At 49.0% G+C, this 17,058-nt stretch overlaps 2 protein-coding genes and 1 long non-coding RNA gene across 5 annotated transcripts; 1 reads left to right on the top strand and 2 right to left on the bottom strand.

The window, feature by feature from the left end:
- The first annotated feature begins 2,361 nt into the window (after positions 1-2,361).
- On the top strand, positions 2,362-8,421 carry LOC120661964 (serine/threonine-protein kinase haspin homolog). 3 transcript variants are annotated; one of them, XR_005670152.1, is made up of 16 exons: positions 2,362-2,622; positions 2,715-2,826; positions 2,934-3,014; positions 4,153-4,252; positions 4,328-4,866; positions 4,957-5,080; positions 5,151-5,266; positions 5,514-5,625; positions 5,738-5,830; positions 5,919-5,980; positions 6,350-6,492; positions 7,153-7,193; positions 7,396-7,466; positions 7,546-7,598; positions 7,833-7,902; positions 8,011-8,421. XR_005670152.1 is itself a non-coding variant. In XM_039940998.1 (15 exons), exons 1-15 carry the CDS (start codon positions 2,607-2,609, stop codon positions 8,152-8,154), a joined length of 1,836 nt encoding a protein of 611 aa, XP_039796932.1. In that variant the 5' UTR covers positions 2,364-2,606; the 3' UTR covers positions 8,155-8,421. The 3 variants fall into 3 exon arrangements, 2 of the variants coding, with proteins under 2 accessions (XP_039796933.1, XP_039796932.1); XM_039940998.1 differs by lacking the exon at positions 7,153-7,193 and having other exon boundaries at positions 2,364-2,622; XM_039940999.1 differs by lacking the exons at positions 7,396-7,466; positions 7,546-7,598; positions 7,833-7,902; positions 8,011-8,421 and having other exon boundaries at positions 7,153-7,271.
- Positions 7,210-8,017, bottom strand: LOC120661966. The gene is made up of 2 exons (XR_005670153.1): positions 7,578-8,017; positions 7,210-7,431 (listed from the first exon to the last, which is right to left on the bottom strand). It is a non-coding gene; the product is annotated as an uncharacterized LOC120661966 (long non-coding RNA).
- Positions 8,422-8,452: 31 nt separating the features above from the next.
- LOC120661965 (novel plant SNARE 12-like) lies at positions 8,453-15,325 on the bottom strand. Its single transcript, XM_039941000.1, has 10 exons — positions 14,998-15,325; positions 14,094-14,186; positions 13,811-13,904; positions 13,687-13,724; positions 13,441-13,532; positions 13,268-13,347; positions 13,015-13,071; positions 9,590-9,682; positions 9,433-9,507; positions 8,453-8,860 (listed from the first exon to the last, which is right to left on the bottom strand). Exons 1-10 carry the CDS (start codon positions 15,321-15,323, stop codon positions 8,759-8,761), a joined length of 1,050 nt encoding a protein of 349 aa, XP_039796934.1. The 5' UTR covers positions 15,324-15,325; the 3' UTR covers positions 8,453-8,758.
- Positions 15,326-17,058: the final 1,733 nt, after the last annotated feature.

The raw sequence follows: 17,058 nt of genomic DNA, 5'->3' as shown, positions 1-17,058 counted from the left end.
GGAGTTACAAACGCCATCTGGCGGATCAAAGAACCAAACTTGCCGATCGATAGAGCTACATAGCGAGCTTCTCGCCAACACATGGGCATCATGGTTTGCTTCTCTTCTTTCATGGACGAACTCCATCTCGTGGAAAGCCACTGCATCTTCCTTGATTTCTTTGATGATCTGGCCATACACTCCCCGAGTGATTTGTTCAATGCTTCGCACTGCATTTGTGCAGTCACTTGCCAACCTGACCCGGTGCAGAACTAAATCATGTGCAAGTGCTAGTCCCTCCCTGAGTGTCAACACTTCCATGGTCTCTGGATCGGTGATTCCCTGTGATACCACAGCCGATGCTTCCAGGAAAAGGCCAGCCTCATCCCTAGCTACTGCTGCAACCGAAGCTATCCTTGAGTTTTTCGATACAGCAGCATCAACATTAATCTTAGCCACACCATGTGGAGGGGAAATCCACCGCAGTGATCTAATAGGTATTTTCTTCACCTCCTCTGGGCGAGCTTCCGACAGTGCTAGATCGGTCATGTATCTCTCCACAAAGATGTTCGTTGATAATGGACTCTGAAAGACCTTCTCATAGATTGCCTTGCATTTCGCATGCCAAATTGCCCTCAAAGTTACTACTGTCCTTTTGAGTTCCTCCCTCGGCAGCGAGGAGATAATTTCAGCTAGCCAAATCCCTGGGTTCTGATCCTGAATGTTCCAAATATGTTCCACCATCTCTTAGTTTGACAGCGCCCAAACACATTTGGCCATATTACACTCTAGAAGAGAATGCTTCCACGAGTCCTCTGCACCACAGATCAAACATGCTGCTTGTTGTGCCATGTGCCGGCGATGGAGACCATCACCGGTTGGTATGGACTATCTTGCTAGTCTCCAGAGGAACAGTCTGATCTTTGAAGGAACTTTCAGCTGCCATATAGCTGACCATCCCTTTTTATATGCACGCACATCCGACTGTCCTGATTTCTCTTCCAGCCATGCTGTATAATTTTCCTTCTTCTTGACGATGGAGTGTCAAAAAGAAAAAAACAGACGCGCACTACTTGGCCGGCAGAACCCCTTGTGGACCCGGCCCAGCCCAATTCCCCCGAGCCCGCGAGACCTTCCCCACCGCCTGCCCATCGTCCATTCGTCCTGTGAGTCTTTTGACATGTATGTCATTAAGAAAGTTCGTCGCGCCGTGTATGCCATTGGAAAGTTGAGCGGGTAGTCTGTGCCATCGCGCGAACTTCTTTTGACATATATGCCACTTTTGATGGATGGAGACTTAACGGAGACTAAGGGAGATGCAAAATGACCATAATTCCCATTTGTCTTTCGCCTTCCGCCGTGCCATCTTCCCGGCGTAGAGCGCCGCGGCGCTGGACACCGTCGCGCGGCGTGGCGGTCACCGCAACGGGCATCGTGCCGCCGTTCCTCGCCGCACCGGTCGCGCCGCTGCTGAGGCTCGCCGTCCCGGCCTCGGCCCGCCGCGTTCCTCCCGCTCGTGTTCGTCGGCGCCGCGCTCTCGGTGACGGTGCTGCCCGTGCTCGCCAGCATCCTCAGGAGCTCGGCCTCCTCTTCGCGCCGCTCGGCGAGACTGCCATGGCTGCCGCTGCGGTCAACGACGTCTTCGCGTGGGCGCTCCTCGCGCTCGCGCTCGCCGTCTCCGTCTCCGGCGATGGGGACAGGGGCACCCCGCTCGCGCTGATGGCGCGCCTGGCTCGCCGCGCGGGCCCCGACCGCACCGCGCCGCAGCGCTGGCATCCTGGCGGCGGCGGGGCGCACTGGCGGCGGCGGCGCGCCCTCGCTGCGCCGGCGCTCCCTGGCGGCCCGCGCGGCAGGGCGCTCCGGCGGCGGCGGCGGGCCCTCGCGGCGCCGGCGCTCCCTGGCGGGGCGCTCCGGCGGCGGCGGCGGGCCCTCTCGGCGCCGGCGCTCCCTAGCGCGCCCTCGCGGCGCCGGCGGGGCGCACTCGCGGGGCCAGCGCTCCCTGGCGGCCCGCGCGGCGGGGCGCTCCGGCGGCGGCGGCGGGCCCTCGCGGCACCGGCGCTCCCGGGCGCGCCCTCGCGGCGCCGGCGCTCCCTGGCGGCGGCGGCGCACGACTCCTTGGCGGCGGCGGCATGCTCCCTGGCGGCGGCGGCACGACTCGGTGGGAGGGCACGGCGGCGGACAGGAAGCAACCCGACAGGGCATAAGGGTCATTTGTATTAGTGGGTCCCACTGGTAAGAGCTCTAACTCTGTTAAGTTTTAACAAAATATGAATGAAATATGAATGGAATGGCATACATGTCAAAAATATTCGCGTGATGGCACAAATAACTCACTCAACTTTTTAATTTTTAATAGCATACACGATGCGATGAACTTTTTTTTTAATGGCATACATGTCCAGTCGTCCTGCTCGTCTTCCCCTCCTCGGCGTCCTCCCTAACGGGCGGCCGCCGAATTCGAATTCACACTCACTGTCCAGACTTCATTCAAATCTTCACCGCGTCGACTCCTCCCATCCCCTCCCTCCACCCCAATCCGACGCTCTCTCTCTCTCTCTCTCTCTCTCTCTCTCTCTCTCTCTCTCTCTCTCTCTCTCTCTCTCTCTCTCTCTCTCCTGCCGAACCCCATGGCGTCCCGAGAAGGTACGAGCACGCCGCGCCCTACTCCCTGGCCGCGCCGACCCCTCGGAGATATAGCGCCGCCCACTAACCTGCTCGCCCCTCTCCTCGTGCAGGTGACACGTGGTCGGAGATCGTGGCCAGCGGCGGGCTCCGGCCGCCCCACATCGCCGTCGTGTACGGGCGTCGCCAGGTCGAGCAGTCGTCCCACCGGAGGAACATGGATGTGTAAGGGCCGCTGGCCGCTGCCGATCGTTCGGCGGTTTGGTTCTAGGTTTTGTGCGTTTGCGATTGCCTCCGGTGCAATTCGGTGATGCATTTTTCGGTTCGCGCAGGACGGGTAGCTTCGGCGGCCAGCAAAGGCCGAGCTTCGTGCCGAGGAAGAGGACCAGCTGGGACCGGTCGCTTTCCATCAGGTGGGCATACCTTCGATTTCTTCAGTCGCAAAAATCATGGAACGGGCAGCTAGTTTCACCATTTTGGCTCCATTTTAGTTGATACATGTCTGTTCGTGATATCATTTGGCGTTTTTTTTGTAAAACCATTTTTATAAGGGCTCCCAAACTCGAACCTGGGTAGGTTGGTTAATCTTTCGGGGAAGAGCAAGAGTCACAGAAGATTGGGAGGCAGAGGATTTGATCTCCAAATTAATCCACTTTGAGTAAAACCGTGGGAGATTTGAAGCCTCTCCTTGTTAGGTCCTACCTCTCATATTTGGCTTTATCTCATAGTGGATTGCTTGTATTCAGAGATTTTATTCATTAACTTATAGTAACACACTTCATTATCTTCTTTTGGAGAAATTTCCAAGAGGACACTCTACAATCATTGTAATTGCTATAGGGTACTGAGGTGGAGTGGTGGACTCGATTAGCCCTTATTAAACTGGTATAGTTAAGGTATTTCGCCAGGCTCTAGGGTAACGTTGGAACCTGGATCCTCACAAACACGAGGAGACATCCCTCCTGATAATTTTGTAGAAGGTAGAAATCAATCCCGGGTTGGCTACCTCACCACGTATGGTGTGCTAGGCTGCCAGCCAATTCACCCATATTTATGATCTTTAGGTTTTTATCGATGCTTTGGACCTTTATTTATTCCATAAGCAGCTAAGCTTTTGGATTCAAATTTTGGAATAATTAGGTTCATGTAATGCCATTTCAGTATGTAGCTAATGAATGAGGTTTAGCGGCATTATTTTAGCATGTTCACAAACCCTAAGCAGCATTAACTCAGCAAGGTCATGGACCTCTCTAACACAAATTCAAGTAATTGAGGATTGAAATGGAAGAAACCAGTAAGTTTGGAGACCTATTGCAAAAACATGATAAATTTATGCTCAAGACATATAGCTAGTTGTATTATATAAAAAAATGGAAAGCAATTATCTTGTATCTGGAAGTTGATATGCCCTTTCATTTTGGTACTAGAATCTAATATACTTTCTGTGTTTTAGCTTATTCCTATCATATGTGGAGATTTTTGACGTATCAGTTATTATATGACTCTCAAGTAAGTTTTAGCTTCTAATGATGTTTTGGTGAAACTTGACAGAGGAAGAGAAAGTATATATGTTGCTCCTGGTGCAAATCTTCAACATCAACAGAAACCCTGCAGAGCACCAAAACGACCACCCAAACCGTGCAACCGAGTGGTGAGTCTAATATTGCTATAGGCATATTTAACAATGTAGCACTTTACTTGTTAAGCTTGCCAACACTGTTTACAGAAGAAAACTCCAAGTGGCCCTCCGGACTTGAGGAAGGAGAAGGCATATTTTGAAGAAGTTGATGCATTTGAGCTCATGGAAGAAAGTCCTTCTCCCAAGGCCTCATGGACCAGAGTAATGGAGCAGAATCACATTGATCATGATCTGCCTGCAATATTGGAGAGGTGGAAAATTTCCAAGATTGCAAGTCATGTATCTATCGAGCAATTGTTAGATGTCATGGAGACGCCGATCATACCATCAGTCCTTAGTAACAATAGTACATCTAGTAGTTTATTTAGAACCCCTGAAAAAGATACAGGGTCAGGGACACACACCAGAGGAAGGGCAATCCCTCTAGAATACACTGATATCAGTTTAAAGAGTATTCCAGAAGAAACCAACATCGTTTCATCATTTGGTAAGATGAACATTAAGGAGAAGACTGCTGAAGCCAGCATTCCATGGAGTGGTGAAGCTCTGACTGCTTTTGAGCAGCTCCTCATGGTTTGCAGGCAGTCTGAACCAGTTACACTGGCAGAAGTGTTCTCTGCTTATTGGTAGGTTTTCAACCCTTTAACATAAATATTGTTCCATTTTCTGTATGGTTTTGTGGTTCGCTGTTTTAATGAAGTCGTTCATGAAAATAGCGAGATAGGAAGCGTCAAGAAGTTAGGTGAAGGAACATACGGGGAGGCCTACAGGGCTGGAAGGACTGTTTGCAAAGTGGTTCCTTTTGACGGTGACTTAATAGTCAATGGAGAAACCCAGAAGGTTTATTTCATTAATTGGTGTTCTTCAGTCTGTATTTTTCTGGTACTCACGATGTGGTGCTGTTTTGTAGAGGTCAGAAGAAATACTTGAGGAAGTGTTGCTTTCTCTAACACTTAATAATCTAAGATCGAACCGGGGTGATGATGAGAAACAGGATTTGTGCAATGGCTTCATTGAAACAAAAGAGTATGTGCCTTTCATACTCTTTGCAATGGGAAAATACTTAGATAAAACTTAACTGTAATTGTAGGCTTGTAGCTTATCTGAAGAACACGTATGCTTTCAAACTTTTGCAACACCATTATCTAGAAATTGTGGTAAATGATTAAAGCCTGGCATGGTTACCAATAGTTTTGACCTTGTCTGTACACAGGTAGTGCACAACAGTAAATACCCTTGTTTTGAGTGCCTCTTAAGTATTTATTTCTTGCAGCTTTCGGGTTTGTCGTGGACCATACGACCCTTGTCTGATTAGTGCTTGGGAAGACTATGATGCCAAACGTGGATCAGAAAATGATCATCCAAAGGATTTTACAAGTGAGCAGGTAAGTTCTCATTTCAGAGAAACAAAATATCATTATGTAAGTGTGGTGGAACATCAGAAACGTATGGTGCCTATAAATTATCTACTTCTTACATAAGCAAATTTTGTTTCAGTGCTACATAGTATTTGTGCTAGCTGATGGTGGCACTGATCTAGAAAGCTTTGCTCTGGTTGATTACAATGAGGCTCGCAGTTTACTGGTTCAGGTATGCACCATGCATTGCCTAAGAGTATATCTGTGAGCCGAACTACAAAGTTTTTAAGCATAACTAATATTTCTTTCTGTTGATGTAGGTAACTGCTTCGTTAGCAGTAGCTGAAAGTGCTTGTGAATTTGAACATCGAGATTTGCACTGGTTTGTCCTCTCACCCCAGCTTTGGTTGATTCATCTCTTTAACTTTGATTCTCAGAGCCAATGTCGCTCCATATATATAATGAAAAAAAGCTTCGATTTATGATAAAATTGAGAAAATGCATTAATTTCCACAGTACCATGCTATTTTGAAATGCCAAAACTGTTTTTTTGTCATTAGAGTTGTACGAGTTTGTGTGGTGCTTGATAGAGCAGGTAGGTAGAAACTATAGTCATGCCTGAACTGGTGCCAATTCTAGGTAGTGGAGATATAAGGAGCGGATCGTGTGACCTGCTATGAAAATTTCTAATGAGAACGCTACCAAGGGTTCTCATATTTTACTTACCACCACACTGTGTTTGGCTTGGCAGGGGTAACATTCTTTTGGCTCAAGATGAAACTCCAGACACAAATCATACAATGACCTTTGCTCTTCAAGGGAAGAGGATTAATGCAAGAACTTTTGGTCTGAATGTCTCCATAATTGACTTCACTCTTTCTCGGATCAATACAGGTGCCCCTTTGAATTTTAGTTCAGAATTTTTTTGTGCTTATTAACAGACTAAAGTTTATAATTTATTTTTATTTTTTTTCATTGAATTTCATCACTCTGTGATGTTGAAACAGAACAATAATCCTACAATTATTTAACCTTTCTCTGATATTGGTGCTTAATTTTATCTTTTTGACAATTATAGTACTTTTGTTCCCACATGAAATTCAAATGAATAATTACTGCAACTGATATAAGGGAATTACAAATACTTGGGGCCATAATTGGATCATAGAAATCCCTTAAACCTGGATGTGACGACCTTCTGAATTATCTAAGTATATAATTTCATTTACAGAACACTAGGTAGACACTCCACAAACACAACACAGATATTACCTGGAATTGTGGGTTGTCTAGTGTCTACACGCTAGAAATTTACCGTGGGCACCAGTGCAAAATCTAGGACTAAAGCTCTGGTGGGCTGGGCTGCTGGGTGCACACCCGTCCTATCCATGCAATCATAAGCCAGCTTCACAAGTGTGTTAACTTCTGGGCCTTCATGGTGAATGGAGAAGAAATGAGAATGCTTTGTAGAACATGACAAGACAATATATGTTTATTCAATGATAGCTATCACTTTCGTTCTTATTCTGCTGCACTTTTGGTCATCTTCATAAGTTGAATCGGCGAAGGGAGTTGGGGAGCACTCAGATAATATGGTAAGAGCCAATGAGGTAGATTCATGAGACATCTATTGAAGTTTGCACCTCACACAATCAGCATCAATGACCTTTTGAAAGTCAGTTTTTCCTAGTGCATAAGTGATTACCAGTCATTTGAAAAAAAAATTGTACATCACTGTAACATTTTGCCTCTCTTATGTTCCTTGACCTCATGGTTCTTCACAATGTTATTCTCCAGGGACTGCCATTCTCTTTCTAGACCTGTCTGCGGATCCTGCATTATTTCAAGGGAAAAAAGGAGATAAGCAGGTTTGCTGCTGATCTTCCCAAGAGTAGTATGATAAAACATTGTGTGCTTTCATAATCTATATGGATCTTGTGTGTGCAGGCAGAAACGTATCGAAGGATGAAAGAAATTACCCAGGAACACTGGGAGGGCAGGTAACTCAACAGTCCTCTTCTGTTGCACATGCCAAGTTGGGTTTCCACTATAATCTGTGACATGAAAAAATGCTAATTGTGCATGAACATTAAGTAAGATTTCCCCAAGCTTGATAAATAGACTGGTAAAAATAATTACTCAGAACAAGAATTTTGAAATGCCTCAGGAACTATTTTCCATCTGCAAAACATGATCGCTAAACTGTTACTGATTCTCTACTTCTTGTATTGCAGCTTCCCAAAGACCAACGTGGTGTGGTTAATTTACCTTGTAGATATGGTGCTGCATAAGATGAAATCCCTTGTGAGTTTATCTTTCCCCTTCACTTTCCACTAGTTACTAATTTACCTGTGGCCGACGCTACGAATCCACCTGCATCTGTATGTAACCTTTGTGAACACTTTATACTAGGCGCTTGGTGCCAAAGTGGACCGGGAGCTTCGCTCTTTCAAGAAACGCCTGGCATCGTGCGAGTCCGCTAGAGATTGTCTCGCCGATCCCTTCTTCAGTGATCTACTATTGGAGGAGGACGCACAGCTCTTTCCAATGCAGTAGCTGGAGTCGGATCTGTGAACTGGCAGATAGAATAGCTGTGGGGTTAGGTTTTAAATTTATAACCTTGTGCAACCACTAATCACCCGACGTGCGTCGGTGCGTGTGATCCAGAAGAACGCAGGTTCGTCAGCCCTGGGCATGCAAGAGAGCTTGCTTGGCTGTTGCCCCGGCGCCTTTTGTAACTTGAGTGTATGTAATTTATCACGTTGGTGGTCCTCGTGGCCAGATTCGGGTCTTTCTGGAGCATGTTCATTCATTAACAAGCAATTCGGATCTTTCCCGGGCAGAAGCAGTGCAGACGAGTAGCAAACAGAGACCTCAGAGACCTTCAATCAAGCTCACAAACCACACAGTCGCAACAAAGAAACATGACAAACCTGAAACCTTACATTCACAATCTCACATCACTACCGCGCGTATACACAGGCAACCAGAAAACCAGGAACACAGAGCTACTACTCACCAATAGGGAAAGAATGGATCGATGTAAACACCAAACGAGACAATTTACAAGCAAAAAAGAATGGTGACATCGTGTTATGTGGACGAGTGGGTCACAAGAGCACCGTGCTGCCCCTGCCCTACACGGGCAACCATCCAACGTTCAGAGTCCTCCGAAAGGGTCGATGGAGAGCAGCTTCCTGTTCATAGCAGGAGGTGCCAGCCCCGGGATGTCTCTGATGCTCTTGTTGTGCGGGTTGACAATCTGCGAGAAAGGCAGGCCTGGTTATTGATTGTACAGTGTAGAAAACCTTATGGAGAATGGAGTAGAACGGCAAGGGCCTAAATGGTTAACAGAAAAGAGATGAGCAGGATATCAAAATAAAGACAAATCAGTATGGTTGGGTGCAGTAAGAGCTAGCTTGTTTGCAGGAGAGGGGGGGGGGGCAGTTGCATCACCATTCAGATTTCAAACCATTCTCGGTCATCATTAGATTAGTTTTGAGTTAATCAGCAATCGTCTGCTTCTAAAGATGTAACTTGCCCCACCTTTCTTCCCCAAAATTTAATGAATGGAAACTTTTTAACATTAATAACAAAAAGATGAGGTATTCTGAAATTTTTCATGGATTATGGGGAAAGTTAGCTTAGATGCCACAACGATATAATTTAGAACTGACTCGGCCACATGGAATTGCACTACTAGAGGTACTGCCTTCTAACTGCCCTTTATATATGAAGGTTCAGTTTCTCACCTTAACACCAAGCACAACTAACACTGTTTAGATAGAGCAAAAAACAAGCATCAAATGCTACCTTGCAAAGAAAATAACATACCTTAACAACAATTATTGCAATAACACCACAAACAATCAGAAACAAGAACGCCATAATGCACTTGTCAGTTGCAACCTGAAATGACAGATTTTATCAGTCCAGGTACTGTCCCTTCACATATCAAACGATGCACTTACACGCTGACAGAAAAGAGTACCTGGCGACCAATCTCTTTCACCATTTGACTAGCTTTCTTCAGGGAGAAGTGAACAGAGTCAAGCTCATTGCCGATTCTCTTCATTTGTTCTGTCTGTAGAATTAGACAGCAAGGAGATAATAAATTTAGACCGGAAACTAAAAATTATTGAAGCGAGCCCTGAAAAACACAGGTCATACAGGTAACACATCAAGAAATCAGATTCTAAGTAAATGGAAAATCTGCTCTACCTTTACAAACATATCCACATCGACGCAAGCTACAATATAGAAGGATCTAATGATGGTATTATCGTCCCACTTCATTAATGAAATGTTTGTGCTGGAAAGTGTGGATATTGACTGAAACCACTTTCTTGGAGGAAAATGGAAGTACAAGGCATGTAACTCTTTGTTCTAAAGAAGTCTTATGAGCATACTTGAAATGGAGAAACGGAACACAATGTTTTAAGCGTTCACTGAAGCTGTATGGTAAAAAGATCATAGAAAGGAGTGCCTATCTCAAACAGATGAGAGAGCCAAACTTGCATTAAAATTACTGTGGTTTGTAGCACAAGATGGTTATTGAGCATGAAATTAAAGCCCTTCAGGTTTTGGCAGGATAGACTGGCAATGAGTATCACAAATCACCTCTTTAAAATTTACCCAAAAAACTGTTCAAGACTGACTCTTTCAGGAGGATAGAGAAGCGATATCATTCCAGGTTAATAAAGCATAAAACATAACAAAATCGATGTCTAAAATGAGCACAGATGAGGAAAAAGGGAGGTAAAAAAAGAGAGTTCATATAGCCCAGAACAATTCTGTAGGAAAGTAGGATGCGTATAATTTGGTCGATGTATTGCCTTGAGCGTCTTAGGCGGTATATATAGAGTACATGGCTTGGAGGGCAAGTAGCCTCTCCTAGAGATAAGGAAGATTATCCCGGGATTACAATCAATCCTAAACTAACCATATCCGGAGTTGCCTAAGATACTCTAACATCCCCCCCTCCCCGCAGTCGTAGCGGTAGCAACACGAACGGTCAGACTGGAGAACAATGGAGACGTATCCCCCTGCAGTCGGAACGCCGGTGCGAAAGTTTGGACTGGAGACTCATGCAGATGATAGCCCTTTAGTGCCGTAGTAGCCAAAGTCGAGGTGGACGTGGTCGAAGCCGTGGAGGGGGCGCGGGTCGAAGCGTCGTCGAGGTGCTCGAGTACACAAACTCAGCAGCTTCTTGCCGAAGACAGCAGCAGGACAGTGCGGCGGATGACGATGGTAGACGGCGCGGTTTGCGACTTAGGTCACGCTCAGGACAGGGTGGCGACGGCGCAGGTTGCAGCAAGTGTCGCGCTCAGATCAGGGGTGGCGACGACGTCTTCCTTCAGGAACATTGGCGGCGATGTCCGCGCGAGAACGGCTGGAGGTGCGGAGGCGGATCGAGCGCCTGCTTGACGAAGACCGGCGGCGAGTGGCGCCACCGCCTGAAAAGGCGACGACACCGGTAGGGTGGCTTGATCACGAACGTCGTCGCTGCAGCCTGGAAGGGCTCAGCGACAACCTCGTCCTTCGGGGGTGTCGACGATGAAGCGGCGACGAACGACAGGGCGACGCAAACCCGATCTCTGATCAGGAAAAAAATGAACAGCAACAGAGGACCGCAGGTACAATCTTGGGTGCACATACTGTTTCCCTCCCCTTCCTAATCTCTTCCCAAGCGTGGTGAGCCACGTGCACGGAAAAAAAGGGCGGAGAGAGGAGCCTGCAGAGACCCAATCCGATGGGCGGAGAGAGAAGGAGCCTGCAGGTGCAATCCGAGCGGCGCCTCTGTTCGGCGACGGCGCCGAGCACAGGGCCGGTGAGGGGAGGGCGGAGGCCCCCACGGCGCTGCAACCTACCGGCGATGACGGTGGAGCGGCGCGAGGGCGTGGTGGACGAGTGTGGCGAGGAATCCCCGCAGAGACCCGTCCAGCGGTGGATCTCGTCGTGAGCGGCGGACATATGAAGACGGCGCGACGACGTGGCTCGACCTCATGCCCCCCGGTGGCGCGGCAGCACAGCACCGCCACATGCTTCATCTGCTGTTGTGCGACCGCGCCCGAGGCAATTGTGGTGGCGGTGCAGGAGGAGAGGGGCAGCGCTGGGCCAGATGCGCGCGGGAGGGGGGCGACGGGGACGGTGGAGCCTGCCCGACGAGATCCGAGCGACCATCGGAGGTGAGTTCCTCTGCTGCTTGACGACGACAGGCACGACGGATCAGAGGGATCCGCCGGGCATCCTACGTGGGCGCTGCCCCCAGTGAAGATCGATCTCCTCGGGGGCGGCGCGATGGCAGCGGAAGCGGGAGCCTAGGTCGAAACCCTAACTCGTGATACCATGTAGGAAAGTAGGATGCGTATAATGTGGTCTATGATACGCGGATACTTCGCAAAACTCACGTACCAGTATCGGATACCGTATCGGATACCCGTACTCCACGGATACTCCCAGATACGTATCCCGTAAGTATCGGACTATTTAGGTATTTTCAAATAATAAAAATAAATCAGGATACTACGTGAGATACCTGTGGATACCTGTCCGATACCTTCAAATCCTAACAACACCACTCAATCGCTTCGTATAAAGGTCCTCTGTTCAGCTGTGCCACCCTCTCATCCCCACTCGCGCAGCCGCAGGCCCGCAGCAGCCTCGCACGGCTCGCGCGGCCCACGCGGCCGCTAGAGAGGGAGAGGATGAGCCGCGGCCTCCGGAGAGGGAGAGGAGGAGCCGCGGCCGCCGGAGTTGGCCGCTACACAGAGAAAGAGAGAGAGAGAGTGCTGGAGGTTGGGGAAGAAGACGACCGACATCCATTCGTGGAACAGACGAACATGTAAGATAAGGTTGGTTCTTTTTTCCTTTGCCCCTTTCCTTTTCTAATAATTATAGAACATATGAATATATGAGTTTATGACGCATTATAGTCCCTGGAACTTCTATTTTCTCACATTCTAGTTCCTGAATCTTTTATTTATTTTTATTTTTTATATATATTGGCGTATCCCCGTATCCTTGTTTTTGGAAAAATAGCGTATCGGAGTATCCCCGTATCGCGTACCGGTATCCGTATCCGTATCCGCGTATCCGGGCAACATAGAATGTGGTCGATGTATTGCATTGAGTCCCTTGGGCGGTATATATAGAGTACATGGCTTGGAGGGCAAGTAGCCTCTCCTAGAGATAAAGAATGTTATCCCGGGATTACAATCAATCCTAAACTAACCATATCCGGAGTTGCCTAATATACTCTAACAAATTCAGTAGCATATCAAAGTGAAAAATGTTCAGTGTGTCAAAGTAGGGGTTAGCAGAAAGCTTAATGGAAAAAAAATGTGGAAAACAAGCAGGCTACAATGCCCATGATTGGAATGAAAACACACCATTCTACTAGTCTAGAAAACTTACTTGCTGTGCCAGACTTGCAGCAGTCTGAGCTCCAACTTCAACAGTTTGTGCTACAACCTACAAGAAAAAGGTCCTTAGGTTCCTGTGGAATTCATTATGGAAGAGCTGAAGAAATGCATTGTTCTCTTTCTTCTGCTTTTAAAGGATACCTGAGTATGTGGATTATGGCGTCTTTCTACTCGGTGCAATAGCAGAGATTCTGCTTGTTGATTTAAAAAAAAAGGAAAGGAAAAGGAGTATGTTAGTTGCATACCATTTTTGAACGCTCAATAGCTTGGTCAGTTTGGTCCATTTGTTTCCTTCCAGCGCTAATGAGCTCTTGATTTGACATTTCTGTAAAATCATCCAGGCACATTAAAGAGAAGGTCAACACATATAATGTTTCAAGAGATTTTACTAGTAATATTAAAAATTAATGATGACCACCTGATGCCATTTGAGCTGGTGTGTCCTCAGCCACTTGATCGTTACCAGTATCGAATAACTCAATCCTCTTATTACCAAGGCTACTTTGGTACCTGCAAGACCAAAAAGAGTTGCAGTGGATACATTTTAGAACCAATTGAACTGTGACGGAGCAAAACATCACTGCAGCTGCAAATATGCAAATGGGGCATGGAGTTTAAGCATTTGAAACATCCCAACATAAGAGAGAGAATTGAATGCACTTACGTTTTCCTCAAGGTGACATAGGAATTCAACTCTTTGATCTGTTATAACAAGCAAGAACGAAAATTATGCTTGTGCAGGAAAACTACATAAGATACACTAGCGAAGAAGTGACTACAGTACCAACCATGAACTGCTTCTTGTCATTTAGCTGCTTGTTGACATCAGGTGGGTTCTTTTTCTCCTCATCTTTGTGTATGCGATCAAATTCCTTGATTAAGCTGCAGAAGAACAGGGCATGCTTACAGAGCTTAAGATATCCGCGTGACTTGATTCTAAATTTGGCAATTCGCTCATTCAAGTTGCCACAAGTTACAAAGGGCTCATAGATGGAAAAGGTAAACAGATTGTTCAGTTTACGCAGTGGTGTTGCATCGACGGAACACAGGGTGGAGTTTGGCCAGACTCACCGCTTGCACTCCCTCATCTTGCCCGTGAGATCTTCCAGCTGCTTGGACTGCCTGTTGGAGTCCTTGATCTTATCCATCTTCTGGAACCCATTTCTGCAGCAAGCAGCAGCACGCGGAGTTAGCACACGAGGGGTAACTGCAAAGCAGCTGGCTGCAATTGCTGCCAAAATCCGCCGCCGCCGCCGCAAAGTGGCGGGCAAGCCCTCCTGAGCTCACTCCACTTTGTTCGAGCCGACGGCAGCTTGAAGCATCCAGGAGTAACCGAATTGACAGGGAGAGAAGCGCCTGGGGGCGTCTATTCCTCGCTCGCGCGAGCTCGCGCCGAGCTGTCGCAGCTACGCTCCGCCCCCCGCTCCCCCGCCTTCCTCCGCCTCCCAGGCTCCGGTGCCGCCCTCGGCGCCTCCGCCGCCGCCCTCCGCCGCCGCCTTCCCTAACCGAGCTCGCCGCCGCGCGCCGCCGCCTTCTCCTCGCCCCCACCGCCGGCCCCGCCCACCGGTTATCCGGCCCCGCCCGGCCGGCGGCGCTACCGCGCCGCCGCGCCCTCCGCCGGTCGATCCGCCGCCACCGCCTGGCCGCCGCCGCCCCCGACCCCTCCTCTATTGCCGGCGGCCATGGAGCCGCCCCGCCCCCCAACAACCCGAAATGATAAGGCCGCCACCGCCCTCCACCACCCCGGCCGCCGGCGACCTCGCCGGCGGCCGCTCCGCCCACCTACCACCCCTCCCCGGCCACCCCTCCCCTTCCCCTAGCTCGCAACCCCCGCCGGCGGGCGCTCTCCCCTCCCCTGCTCGAGGAAGACGATGAACAGGGCGAGCCGGGGGCTTCTGCGATGCGGCGCGATGAAATCGCGCGCGCTATGAATAGATCTCCCGGAAGCGCCTTGCAGCGGGGAGATCTGACTCACTGGAGGGCGCGGAAGATGTCCTGGATCTGGCCGTCCACCTGCTCGAGCTCGGGGCTCATGGGCACGTCGCTCGCCATGGCTCCGCGCTCCGCCTCGGGGGGGGGGGGGGGGGGTCCAACCCCCAGAGCAGAAGAGCAGCGGCGGCGTGCGGCGCCTCCTCGTGGTCTGGTCGGGCTCGTCAGCCGTCGGTCAGCCCGGCATTCCGGTGGAGGGCGGCGGTTGGCGTCGGGAGGTAGGACGGAGCCTGGGACTGGGAGGGGGGTGGGTTTGGTGCGAGCCGTTGGGTGGTGAGCTGGGCCCGGGCCCAGCTGTGATCCGACGCGCATGAGCTGTGTTGCGGAGTTGCGACCCCGTGTACTTCACTTGTATTTTTGGGGATAGGACAAGAGAGAATTCGGGCCCTATTCGTCACAAAAAAGAATTTGATGAGTGTACCTGCAAGCGAACACGATAAATGTTTCTTTTCTGCCGAATAACCGGATCCCTGAAGGCTAAAGGATTGATTTCTTTGCCACAAAGCAATGCGAGAGAGGAGCAATGCTATGGCTAAGGTGGCAAGCGCTATCATGGGCCCACACTCCTCCCTTCTTCACAAGGGAGGAGGGAGGGAGGTCAAAAACCGGCGTTTCGACACACCCGCTCCGGCCTAGTGGGCTGCCGTGATGTCGTCTCTAACTGCGGCAGAGACCCACCAGAATGCCTTGTCGTGAATCAATCCAATCTCGGTCCATTTGTATTGGGGTCATCTCGGCCTCAGTCAGATCAGTGAGAAGCGGCCCAACTATCGATGCTCTCAACATGTGTGGGAAAATGCTCCACAGTCCACGTCACGAATTTCATGTTTGTGGTACTGCAGTGCAGGCAGGCTCTTGGTGCTCTTCCTTGACGGGGTCGGAGGCTTTGATTTGATCTACCGAGTCAAGTACTCCCTCCGTTCTAAATAGATACTCATTTCACTTCATTTAACTAACTAATTAATTAAATAATGTTAGTCAAAGTTGAAGAAAAAAATCAACGGTGTCGTATAAAAAAGAACGGAGGGAGTAATCGACAAAAAGCACACGGCGAGCTCGTGCAACTGGAAGGCCAGCGCCAGCAGAAGCCAGGGGGGGGGGGGGAGACAAGCAACTGAAATCTAGGACACATACAAAGACTGTTTGTTTCAGTTTCTATATTTTTGGATCATTAGTTTCTCGGATCTTTAAGATAGATTATGTGCCCTACAAAAGCACCTCATCATGTGTTATTTAGGGCCTGATTGGATGGTGTACACCCCCAGCCTGGTTTGCTCCAAAGAGCCTGGCCGGGGCAAGCCAGGCCAGTTGCATGCAACACCAGCCTGATTGGTTGCATGCATCTGAACATCCAGGTCCATCGAAGGTGTTTGGTTGCTTTGATTTGCTTTGTTTCTGTGCCTTTTTCCTTTCAGTCTCCACGCTTGCATCTTATCTTGCATCGGCCGGGCCTGGCTCATGAGTAATGCTCGATTTCCACGTACCTTGCGGGCCTGGCTCGAGCTGTACGACTGCATCGGTAGAGCCTGGGCCGAGCACTGGTTCATGAAACCAAACAACACAAAGCCGTATCTGTTGAGCCTGGATACGAGAGATACATGTAACCAAACGCACCCTTAGCTTCTGGTTTTTAGAACTAAATAGTGCAAAAGTATTAAAAAGCTAGCTCAAACAAACAAACAGAGCTCCATCATTAATCACCCATTATATAGCTAGCTTTATCCATCCACCGTGTCTCAGGGACAAGTAACTTATCAGTAACTGTGCTGTGTGCGTGTGCCCTACGCATCCACCTGACAGAAGAATATTCATCCAGTGCAAAGCCTGAACTAGTTGTTCCGGCCGAGCCGAAAGCACGGTGTACATGTGGCCCTCCTCGTGGCGCCTAGCTGCCGGTCGATCTGAGTGGCTGGTAACAGTGACCGGTCGATCCTTTTGGCATTGGGGCACGCCTGCTGCTGCTGTCGCCCTTCTCCCTGCTCCATCCAAGCGTCCAGCGCACGCAAACTGTACTACTGACCCTGCATCTTTGTTTCTTTGTATTTTT

Source organism: Panicum virgatum, chromosome 2N (assembly GCF_016808335.1).
Source record: "Panicum virgatum strain AP13 chromosome 2N, P.virgatum_v5, whole genome shotgun sequence".
NCBI classification, from domain to species: domain Eukaryota; kingdom Viridiplantae; phylum Streptophyta; class Magnoliopsida; order Poales; family Poaceae; genus Panicum; species Panicum virgatum.
This window is presented reverse-complemented; position numbering and strand designations above follow the sequence as displayed.

Excerpts from the sequence above, each read along its gene's own strand:
- LOC120661964 (XM_039940998.1), top strand. Across the intron at positions 5,081-5,150 it reads TCAATGGAGAAACCCAGAAG|AGGTCAGAAGAAATACTTGA; the intron begins GTTTATTTCATT and ends GCTGTTTTGTAG. Across the intron at positions 5,981-6,349 it reads GAACATCGAGATTTGCACTG|GGGTAACATTCTTTTGGCTC; the intron begins GTTTGTCCTCTC and ends TTGGCTTGGCAG.
- LOC120661965 (XM_039941000.1), bottom strand. The coding sequence starts at position 15,323 with ATGCGCGTCGGATCACAGCTGGGCCCGGGCCCAGCTCACCACCCAACG. Across the intron at positions 13,725-13,810 it reads ATGACAAGAAGCAGTTCATG|ATCAAAGAGTTGAATTCCTA; the intron begins GTTGGTACTGTA and ends TTGTTATAACAG. Across the intron at positions 9,683-13,014 it reads CTGCAAGTCTGGCACAGCAA|ACAGAACAAATGAAGAGAAT; the intron begins GTAAGTTTTCTA and ends CTAATTCTACAG.